Below are 11,966 nucleotides of genomic sequence, written 5' to 3'. Positions count from 1 at the left end.
AGAATCATAAAGCAATATAAAATAACGAAAATAGAAAGAAAGCAGGAATTTGCAATGTTGCCATATATCTCAATATATTTCTGTTTCTGCTTTCTCCTTGAGGAAATTTCCAACTCCTGAAAGATATTCTAAAGAAAAGAAGAAGAAAAAGCAACTTTTCATATCTGTGGTCTATAGATTGTAAATATGGTAGTCTGATAATTATTATTTTTCATTTGTTTTTTATAGCAACTCAGAACTTGCTTTCTGGATACACTATGTACAGTGGGAAGCATAAGTATTTCCAAGCAAAATGTGGATTGACATGTTCATGCTCATTTTTTTAACCAATGAGAGTTCCAAGAGTGAAACAAAATGTCAAACAAATTGCTGACAGCCCCTCCACCCGCATACTTAAAAATCTATTCCTTAAAGACACGTAGGATGTAAGAGAAAAATTATTGAAAATAGTCTTCGACAATTTGCTGAGCAATACTTGTGCATCCCACTGTACTTCTGCAGCAGGTGCTTTAGGAAATTTAAAGCCAACGCATAAATATACAATGTATCATCATCTTTATTTGACTTGTCACCATTATTTTATTTACCAACAATAGAATGACTGAGAACAGAGCTTAAACTCTAATTGATAGCACCATTTCCAGTATGGCTTAATATTCAATTTGGCTGCCATTGAAACTTTGCAACCATTACAATAATAGTAATATTACTGAGGAAATACATTCCCCTACAGAAATGTACAATTCTTGTGTAAAATTTTAAAATAAATCCATGGAAATAATATGTATAAATTTCTGTACATGAAAACAATAATCAAATTTGTACTGCAAACTTTACTTCATATATAATCAGTCTATCTGGTTATGCAATGTGGGGGGAAAACAACGCAATAAGTAAAAAGTTTGTTTGCATTTGAGTTTGAATCTTTCCTTACAGGAAGAAAAAAATCCATCACCCATATACATATCTAATGTTTAATGCAGAAAAGTTTCAACAACTACTAAAACAATCACAACAAAAGTGCATGAAAATAGTTTGCAATTATAAAAAGGAGAAAGACAAAAAAAGAAAAGACAAGGCACCACTAGCAAAGTTAGTTCTGCAAATTGTGGAACTTTCATGATTGTATCTCATACCACAAAACAAAACAAAAAAAAAAACAATAGTATGTGTATCCATGATAATATTATAATGTATGCGCATTTGTGTGTATATATATATAATGTAAAAGTATATATATAAAAAGAAATTCAAGTATACATCATTATTATTTAGTCCAAAACTACTACCTCGTATGTTTGCTTAATTTTTGTGTTTAACAGAAACTATATTTATTTTTTAATATATGAAATCAGAAGTTTTGGACCAAAAACAAATTATGTTTCCTGGGAAGACTCAAGTCAACATCCTATTAGTCAACCAACTATCAGAGTCCAATAACAAAGGCCAGGGTCATCTCTGCAGCAAGACAGTGAGGGGAAGTGAGAGCCATTCCCATATTATGTGTTTATATATGTGAGTGTGTGTGTATATATATAATATATATATAATAATATATATATATATATACACACACACACACTTACTTACTTATGTAAGACGTATGAGCAGAGGAATTGTTGATATATCCTCATTGATTTCTTAAGGTTAGTAATTAAATATCCCCTTTTATAATCCCAAATTAAATATGTATCTGTCTTCTTTACATGTCTTCAACATATTTTTTAAATCTATGAAACTAATCAAAAGATGTCTTCAAAGACAATTTAGCTATATGGGATATATATAAATATTTTTTTGGTTAATTTCTAAAAAAAAAAAACAAAGAAAGAAAGAAAGATACATATTACTGGTAATAAGTTTCATCAAGAATTCCAAGAATCACATCGAATCCCGTTGCATACTGGATGAGAACACACTGTAATTAACGACGTGGTCCCCAGGGACTGGGTGCGGTTGGAGGTGCACCAACTTCTCCAAAAGATGGGAACTCCTCTGTGCTGGCTGTGTTGGGAGCCTGCTGTTCCCACGGCCCTCCCTTCACAACAAATCCCTGTCCTCCCTGGCGAGATGGTGCTGAGTCATCCTCACGGGAGAAGCCTCTTGTGTAGTGATTTCTGAGCTCTGCATCAGCAACATCCTGCAACTGTTTGTGCAAAATCCAGTTAACAGTTATTCGTAGTAGGTGTATTCATATTAATAAATAGGGGCATGCATATTTTGTTTTTAATGAAAACACGAAATGTGAAATAACACACTGAAGTGTTAATTTTTTATGTATTTGAAAGGTGTGAGGTGGATTTTGCTACCATGTTTTGTCACGAAATGATGCAAAATGAACCGCAAAATGCCAAATAAACTCAAACATGAAAATTACGGTTTATTTACCGACGTGACACCTTCTGAGGTCTGAATTATCCTCTGCATTATGTAAATCACAGAAAATTGATTAATTCTACTGTAAATAATTGAGAAGCAAAAATGGACTCCCTTTACACACGAATAAACTTAATACTATGATAACTATATAAATGTACTATAAAAGTGAAATGTTAATTTTATGTAATAATTAAGGCCCGGGACTTTATGTTATAACATATATTTTATTTGGCATCGGCTCGAATAATGGGGTGAGATCTTTACGTACCTGATGAAAATCAGCCAAAATAGATGAACTTGATGGGGCATGTTTCGACATATTTTACCAATATTTTAACAATACTCAAGGACTGGACGTGAATATGGTACAGGTGGAGGAGATGATTCGAGCTGACAAGCGTGTGACGATAGACCGCATAGCAACTGCAATAGGGTATTCTCGCAGTTTAGCGTAAAGTATAACATATGCTCATTTGTATTTCCGAAAAGTGTGCACGTGGTGGCAGCAAATGTATCATGGATGAAGATGAACATGAATTCTGGCTGGGACAGCAGTCCAAAGTCTTCTATGCAGCAGGTTTTGAGGCTGATAAGCGATGGAATAAGTGTATCAACGTTGGTGGAGATTATGTTGAACAATAACTGTTTTCAAGTCAGTATCTCGCTTAGTATTTTTTTTAATAAATGTTTGTGACCTACTTACTGAATTACCATATCTCATAATTTTTACATTATTATTTCATTTCTATTCTTCCAAAATTTCAAATTGTAAAATCCAAGTAGTATTTAATTGTTATCAAGGAAAATATTTCAACTACCATTACTATGATGTATTGTTAACATGCGTAAAAGATAAACACTGCTTGCAAATATTACAGGAGTAACTTGACAAAAATACAGCAATTTTGTATTGAAATATCACCAATTCAAGAATGCATGCTTCTTTATATAACATATATGATTAATTGATTGATTTGGTGTTTGTAAGTCCACTTTATGCACATTAAGGCTAATCGGGACTGGGCCTACAGTTTAAAATGAGATCCAAACCACTATGTGCCTCTACCGGATATTGAACCCGAGACCCCTTGATTACAAGGCTATGATGCAACCACTTTGCCATCAGGGAGGCACTGTAACATATATGATTCTATTGTATTGAAGTATAAGTACAACAAGCAACGAACACCATTAAATAGTAGTTTGGGAATTTTGTACCCAATCGTTCTTAGATATATTCATTATTTCCATAATGAAAATGTGTTAATTTCACATTATATGCTAACCTTTGTAATATATATACAATTTACTGTGAACATGAGGATGACCTACATTTTAACTACGTTTTGAGACAATGTGTACTACTTTTTACTTTAAGTTATCTGCTACTTTATGTGAGGCAGAAATAGCCATGTCTTCACATATGTTAATAAGTGTAAATTAAAGTATGCTACTTACATATTCTTCTTCCAAGTTCAGAAGGTGATCTTTAGCATCAAAAACATTCTCTTCAAGACCAATAATTGTGACAATATCTGGGTCCGGATCAGTGTTGCGTGGAAATTTTATATCAACTTTAAATTGCTCCATTATTTTACGAATATTGCGCCCACGAGAACCAATCAGGCGAGAATGCACTCTGTGATCAATTCTTGTCTCCTCTTTGACCATTTCATCCTGGAGAAGAGAACACCTAAAATCATTATTCAGTTCTTGGCACTTAGCTAATAAAATTTGGAGTTATTTGAGTCCGTAGTGTAATATTTGTGAATCAGATCATTTTTTTGGAGCTGTGGCATTGTAATCTCAAAGACAAAATATACATAGAAATTTCAATGCCTACTGTACTCACCATTACATTCTTTTTGTAGCTTCCAAAGCATTTTTAAAAAAGTGTACCCTAAAAGGTGGAAAAATATTTTTGGACATGTTTATTTCATTGTTTTGTTTGTTCACGCTTAACATGCTTTTGTTCCTGAAAAGAAACTTCCTCCATAGCTATCTTCCAAGACATTTTACAAACACAGGCTTTCACATTATTTTCTTCACTTTCTTTCCAGTTACAAATTTCAAAATCAAACTTTGTTGTGGCATACTCATCTTCACATGCATAAAAACTAATATTTTTATGCAAATATACGACAATACTTTTATTACTGTACCATTATTTTGTCAGTACAACAATTGTTATTACTAGGTTATGGAAAATTAACAGAAAAACTATCATCTGTGAGAATAGCAATAGCAAAAACAACCAAAAGTCACAAATTGCAGTCATACACACAAATATTACTGACTTTACTGACCATTCTCCACCCCTAAAAATGGTAACATTCACTTGTATGAATTCAAAACTCTGTCATATACCAATGAACTAATTGCATGGCTTACCAATTCATTAACTATTTTCATGATAGCATCCCTTGCTGTGTAAGTGTTCTCTTCATAGCCAGTAATTGTTATGATGTGCTCATCAGGGTCTCCCTTCTTTGGGAAGTTAATTGAAACATTATGATCTTCACGGATTTTAGTGATAACTGCTCCTCTTCTTCCAATTACTTTTGGATGATACTCAGGATCCACTTCAATCTGAAAAGTAGAATTGAAAGAACAGTTCTGTTACTTCCATCTTTTTATAAATTATGAACATGTTCAACATGGTAAATATAATAAAATATATAGAATTATTAACTACATTATTTATTTATAAACAACACATGGATTATATTACAGCATACGTGGCCTGTCTAAAAAGCATCCGACCTTTCCTTTTCCTGCGGAAAATATCTATGGTAGGTTGACTACACTCTGCACAGAGGTGAAGGGAACATTCATGCACGTGCACACATGTTGGGCATGTCGAACCCATCAGTTGATGAGAGGCAGCTGGAGAGTGAGGTAGTGTTTCTGGGTAATGTCGCATTTTCTTGTTCGCTAGGATGACTGAATGAATAGAGCAGTGATACTGTATCAAGTTTTAGCAGAAGCTTCGGGATACACAAACGGAAACAATTCGCAAAATTTAACAGGTGTTTGGTGATGATGTCATGGGAGTTACCCATATAAGGGCTGGTACAACCGCATCAAAAATGGCCGCACATCGGCATTCGGGGAGGCCATCATCAAGCAAGAATGTAGAAAACATTGAGAAAGTGAGGTCCTTGATAATGGAAGATCGTCATTTTGCAGTTAGGGTAATTGCTGATGACATTGGTATTAGCAAAGATTCTGTGCATGCAATTTTATGGGAGGATTTAGGCATGCACAAGGTAGCAGCAAAACTTGTGCCCAAGCTGCTTTCGCAGGAACAGCGAGCAATTCAACATGAAGTCAAGACATGCTGGACTGTCAACAGGGATGCAGAGTTTCTCAACATCTTGATAACTGGAGATTATGATGATGGACATGGCTCCATGTGAGTTCTGGTAGTTCCCGAAGCTAAAATCTCCACAGCCGACAGGACATTATGCGCAACGCGATGGCAGAGTTGAGACACATTCCAAAAGAGGCATTCCAGGAGTGTTTCCAGCAATGGCAGGTTTGTTGGGCTAAGGTGTGTGAAATCCCAAGGGGACTACTTTGAAGGGGATTAGGACGTGAACCATACCAGCCAAGTGACTTTCTTTTCCTGGCATAAAGTCGGATATTTTTTTAGACAGGCCATGTATAACACTTCAGAAATTTAATTTCTGCATCTTCAGACCCAATGAACTACGAAGAAAAACACTTTTATGTGACATAGTTTGTTGAGTTAACAGTTTGCTGTTAATAATATATTGTCCCATCAAATGTGCAAGACACTAATTCAAAATGTTTGTGGAACTCAATTCTAATTTAAAATGTTGCATCAAAAATAGTTATGATACAAAACAACAAATAATAAGCTTAGTAAGAGGATAAAAATTACACATGGCAAGCATTTATGTGAAAGATTTGTTTCCTTTATACATGTTGCAATCACAGAGGTTGAGAAACTCTTATCAAAGAAGAAAGTACCAGCAATGTATGCAGAAGAAATGCTAATTAGCTTTAAAACTATCTTTAGAAAGTTGATCTTTTTTTTTTTCAATTTGAGAACAAAATTTACCAGTTATCAATCATGGGCTTGCAAACTTAGTTATGGGGTATTTCATAAAGAAATCAGAAAAGACAATGAATTAATAAATTTTACAGTATGCAATTTTTTCTTTTTAATTTATGAAGAAAACTTCCGCTCATATATACAGAAATGGAGTACCATCACACCTTTGATAAAAGTAACAGTGAAAAAAATACAGTCAACTCTCGATTCAACGACCTTTCACAGTTCCCGGGAAAAGGGTCGTTATTTTGAAGGGGTCGTTATTGGAATTTGCACCAATTTTCAGCTTAAATGGAGCTCAAACAGACACAAAGATGCCTAGGAGATTGTAACACCATTTATCCTGGTAGTTATACAACCTGTTATGCACCTGTTATGTTGTGAGAAGGAAAATAGAACATGAAAAGTTTTCACAAAAAAGAATTTAAAATAATGTTACTTTCTTCCAATTGTGCACAGTCGTTGCTTTTCCAGGAAATTTTTACAATTCTAGTTCATGTGAAACCCGTTTGCACCGAGACCAATGGAAAGGAAAACAATCTCTCGCTTATTGCAAGCGAAACTCGAAGAATCTTGACACCAGTCAGACTGGCGCCAGCAAAAGTCGGGAGATAATCGGGCAGAATGAATGTTGGATTTTATACGGGTCTACTGGAGCATTGTCTGTTACAACTTGTAAGATTGGATCTCTTGGGAGAAACAACGCCCTGGATGAGTCATTGCTGTTATCAGCAATCAAGAGCTTTGCAGACGCTAGACAAAACACTGGCGCCAGCTGCATCGTAAAAACAAGGAGACCGGCTGGAAGTTCGAGCAACAGGTGCCGGAAAAGAAAAACCCAAGCATTTTAAAGATCACGCAACAGTAACTGTCGAAGACGGAACTTTTAACAGCAGTGTAAAGATGAAAGAAATGACCCTTTCTTTACGTTTTACCATGCAACAGACAATAATACGGGCAATATTTCCTATGCAGACAACAGCATTAAAAAAAATAAGAAGAAATAATAAAAAAAGAAAGGACCTGAATTCTGCAATTATCAACATTGCCGTGCACACCAGTGGCGGAGAATGAGCCAGGGAAAGGGGGGGAGGGTCCTTTTTTTTTTTTACTTGTTCTATGGTTTTTGTTCGTTTTCAAGAATATATCCAGAACTGGTTGCCCCATTTTAGACGTCAAAGGAAAGGAAGAGGGGTGGGTCCTCTTCCACCCTCGCCTGTAATCAGACCGTGTGCACACACGAGCAAGAAAATCGTGGCTGAAACAATCTGCATCCCCCCCCCCCCCCCCACACCCAACGTTTGCTGACAGGGAGAAGTCAGTCAGCCAATGGAACACTTTTTTGGCAGATAGTACTACGTCGACACAATTAGGAAAACGTATGAAGTGGGAAACGGGAGTTATGATGCACGTAAGATCAAAGTAAACTTTTGTGGAAACCTGGATGACAACGCATTAAGTGGGTTGACGATCTTCAGTTCGCCTATGTGGTTTTGATTATCTCTAACAGTTTCGCTTTTTTATGAAGTGTTGCAGGGAACAAAGAACACGTTTTGAATGAAAGCGGTTACTATTAGTTGTCGGCTACAAGGCCGAGAGTTGCTCACTCACGGGAACCTGTTGAACTGTAGGTCAGAGCTGAACAGATGGGCAAGACTACCAGGCGATACGCATCTGTATTTTGGAACATTCCTGCGATCTTATCTCTCAAGGTGGTATATTTATCAATGAGAGAGATTGACCTGCCATACACATTGGCAAAGACTCCAAGTCCAGCAGTCATTTCACAAAATAATTCTGCTTGTATGCTTTATAATTTTGTCATTAGGAGACATTAAATCTCCATCCTGCAAAGTATACTTTACAGCTAGACCCTTGTTGCTGCAAAAACTTAAATCACCTCTTTCAATATTATTTTAGACCTTATTTATAGTTTTACTGTTCTTGTTAAAATAAAAAATGTTCTTTACTTACCAATTCATGTATAGTTCCCAGAATTCAAGGAATTTCCAGTATATGGGCATCCTCCACTTGTAAAACTTTTGGTTCCCAGTGCAACTGTGCAACATGGATGATAGTTTTGCAGTATGTTTTGCACTGTTTGCTTCACACATTCCAATTTGTATTTTTGTACAAATATGTTCCTCTCCTACCAAAATGTTTACATGAGTAGGTTAGGCAGGATTTGTTAATTTTTGCCTTCGGTTTTCCCCATTTTTGCTTTTCTTTACGTTGGATGCCACATGAAAATGCAATCATTTAAAGTGTTGCCCAGGAGTTGCAGTTTGAATGTGTATGGATTGAACTTTGTTGGACTCCAAGCTATTTGTCAAGTGTTAGTAGCAGAACCCAGATTATCTGATTGCATTTTAATAGATATTCCCTCCATGTTAATATCCTGCAAAAATAAGGAAATCTTACCTTTAATTCATAGGAACGAGCTAACTTATCCTGGCGTTCAGCCTCCAATTGCTCACATCTCTCTTCAATGGCTTTCTTTGCAAGTTCCACACATTCTGGAGTTCCTGTCACCTAGAAACATAGAGAAGTATGAATTAATATCAGTTGTGCACACAAATCAGGATAAACGTTTTGGTTGTGGGTTTATTGAGAACTCGCCAAAAATAATTACTTACGTGAAATTTTGAAATTTCATATTTCCGCATTGCACAATTTAATGGTAATATCCTATTAAATTAAATTATATTGTGCAACGTGGCAATACAAAATTTCACGTAAGTAATTTTAAACTGCATTTACCGCATCCATCATGAAGTCACCAAAAATAATCCACCAAAAGAACTTACTGTTAACTAGGGCTAGGATTTTCATGACAGCATATTTATTTTGGTAAGGGTGATGTGTTCCTAAATGTATAGAAATTCATATTATGAAGAAACTAATTAAATTAAGGTGCTTTTTAAGGGCATATTTTGGCATATTTAACCATTTCTGTATGATAGAGCATATTTTGAATGATTTTCGGTCATATTCAGAATATTTTCACTTTTTCAAGTAATATACAGTCATTTTCGAAGTGGATTCATTCTTACTCCCAGGTTTACTGGAGGTGTGTTTTTTTTTTTCTGCAGCAACATCTCTCTCATTTTCATTTGAAAATTTACATAAAGTATTGATTGTGGATTGCAATTCAGGGCCCATAAAGTGAACTAAAGATAGTACGTATGTGAAAATATCTCCGCATTTAGATATTGATGTCTGAAACAGTCCGGTTATAAGGGCATAGTTTTAAAATTATAGTGCATATTTTGTACAATTTTAGGTCATGAGAGCATATTTTATTTTGCATATTTTGGTGATTTTTAGGTCATAAAAATCCTAGCCCTACTGATAATGCTTAGCAGAGCTTATAATATTCCACTGAAGGAAAATAGTTTTTTTTTTCTTTCAGGAAGTTACGTTCATTCTGTTATTGTCCCTCAGAAAGGCGAATGTTCTGGCACAAGTCTTTTAATAGGCCAATTGAGACTGGACCTATAGTCTGAAGTGGGGTCTGAACCACCAACAACCTGTACCAGGAATCATAACATGGGACACCTTGATGGCAAGGTAACAGCATTAATCACATGCTTATCAAGGAGGTGAATATTTTTGTACTGATTGTATTAATTATTTACTTGTTGGTTTGACTGAGTGAATGTCAGCGTGACCATAATTTCACAAAATTATCACATGAGTGAAATGGGAATTGATTAAATTCAAGAGTAATCAGAACTTCTGTGGAATCCTAGATTCTAATAGGGTGTACAGTCATGGAAAAAAACACTTCCCCCATATAGGCTTAATACAAGTAGTCTTATGGGGGAAGCATTTCTTTCCACGACTGTACACAGAAATTGGGTGTGAATGGCATGATTTTTCATGATCACATGCAGGATTATACTGATTGGTACAACAAGGTTCAAGGTAAAACAAGATACTTTCTAATACAGACACCGCTAGTATTGGCCAATATACAGATATATCAGCATCAGTATCGGCTCAGCCCTAATAACATTGCTTTTGACTTACCTTTATTATATCCAATTTTTGATCAGCAGGGGACAAAACAATGTGAACATCATATCTATCCATCAACTCTCTCACATCTCTGCCTTTCTGCCCAATAATTGATCGATGAAAATCAAAAGGAACATTTACCTGGAAACAGAAATGGAGAAATTATTTGTGGAAGAAGAATATCAATATGACATATCAAGAGGGAGTACTGATATTAGTATCTGTAATAGACTACTTAGCAAAATTCAAGATTGTTACTCTACAATGGTGTGTGTGTGTGTGTGTGTGTTAGCTTGCTAAATTCTTGAGTTTCAGAGTAATGAGTTGCTACGTGTATCAAGTAATAGTAACATGTTGCTTTTTGAAGAAAACTAAAGAAACTTGTAGTGCTTTTTTTTTTAACTGTTCAACTCTACCTTTAAATTCCTGTTTTTGTCTGTTACTTTGCCAATTATAACTGCCCAAGCTGACTTGTGAACAAATATACAGAACAATTTAAAGAAGAATGTAAAATATGTAAACATATAATGAAGATTATGTAGTATAGATCATTGTTTAGACAAACTGATATTCACAGGGGTGAAAACCAGTGTTCGAAACTGGACCTTAACATGTAGGCACCATTTTGACCTTAAAGTATTAAACCAAGTTGCCAAACTGTAAACTTAAATCACCAAATTATATCCTCATTAAGAAAGAAAGAAAAATCTACGTAGACAAAAAGATTATTTTTCACTTTAGTAGAGACTCAAAATTATAAAAAAAACATTAATAGCATTAGCCGTTTATTAAAAAAACACAGGCAGTTAATCAACAACTTTGTTACAAAAGCTGTCTCAAATTCCAATCAATCACTACATAGTGCATTGTGTTTGGCAAGGACATGTTTAAAAATAAACAGAATGTAAATGAAATTTGCAACAAATTTACATATTTTCCCATCCCTTGCTACATATTTTGAAAGTCTAGTCCCTACGTATACTGCAGGCAAAACAAATGCATCAAGTAAGAATGTGAACTGCTTTGGGAATGCTCTGTCCATTGAGCTAAAACAAATATTTTTGTGAAGAGTACAAGGTTTACAAAATTGTACTACGAGGGCCACTATTTATATTTTGAGCCTTGGCAACACTGATTGAAGTTAGGTGCGATTTGACGTTTGCATGGAATCGTCTGGCATTATTGACCATAACGTACTTCAAATGTTTTGTCAATAGCTTCATTTGTGTTGTTTATGTTGCCTTGAAGATTGCGCGACAACAATAAAATGGAATTAACTCGTGAACATTTTCGTGCGATGATTTTTTACGTTTTTCGACGTGGATTATCAAGACAAGAGTGCATCGATCAACTTACTTCCACATTTGGCGATGAAGCCCCATCCTTTGCTACTGTGAAACGTTGGTATAACGAATTTAATCATGGCTGCCATTCGCTCACCGACGAGATTCGCGAAAGTCGTCCAAAATCAGTTGTTGTTCAAGAA

General features: G+C 35.2%; 1 protein-coding gene across 2 annotated transcripts in view; it reads right to left on the bottom strand.

The window, feature by feature from the left end:
* Positions 1-538: 538 nt before the first annotated feature.
* The window catches only part of Dp1 (satellite-binding protein 1 Dp1), a 76,441-nt gene continuing 65,013 nt past the window's right edge, over positions 539-11,966 (bottom strand). For both annotated transcript variants that reach the window (XM_083120792.1, XM_083120791.1), the window contains 5 exons: positions 10,493-10,621; positions 8,882-8,992; positions 4,771-4,968; positions 3,838-4,056; positions 539-2,146 (listed from right to left, as the gene is read on the bottom strand). In XM_083120792.1, coding sequence (XP_082976918.1) covers positions 1,925-2,146; positions 3,838-4,056; positions 4,771-4,968; positions 8,882-8,992; positions 10,493-10,621 — 879 coding nt within the window. In that variant the 3' untranslated portion in view covers positions 539-1,924. The remainder of the gene's footprint in view (positions 2,147-3,837; positions 4,057-4,770; positions 4,969-8,881; positions 8,993-10,492; positions 10,622-11,966) is intronic.

The sequence above is a fragment of the Lepisma saccharinum genome, chromosome 4, assembly GCF_977018435.1.
Source record: "Lepisma saccharinum chromosome 4, izLepSacc3.1, whole genome shotgun sequence".
Classification (NCBI taxonomy): domain Eukaryota; kingdom Metazoa; phylum Arthropoda; class Insecta; order Zygentoma; family Lepismatidae; genus Lepisma; species Lepisma saccharinum.
This window is presented reverse-complemented; position numbering and strand designations above follow the sequence as displayed.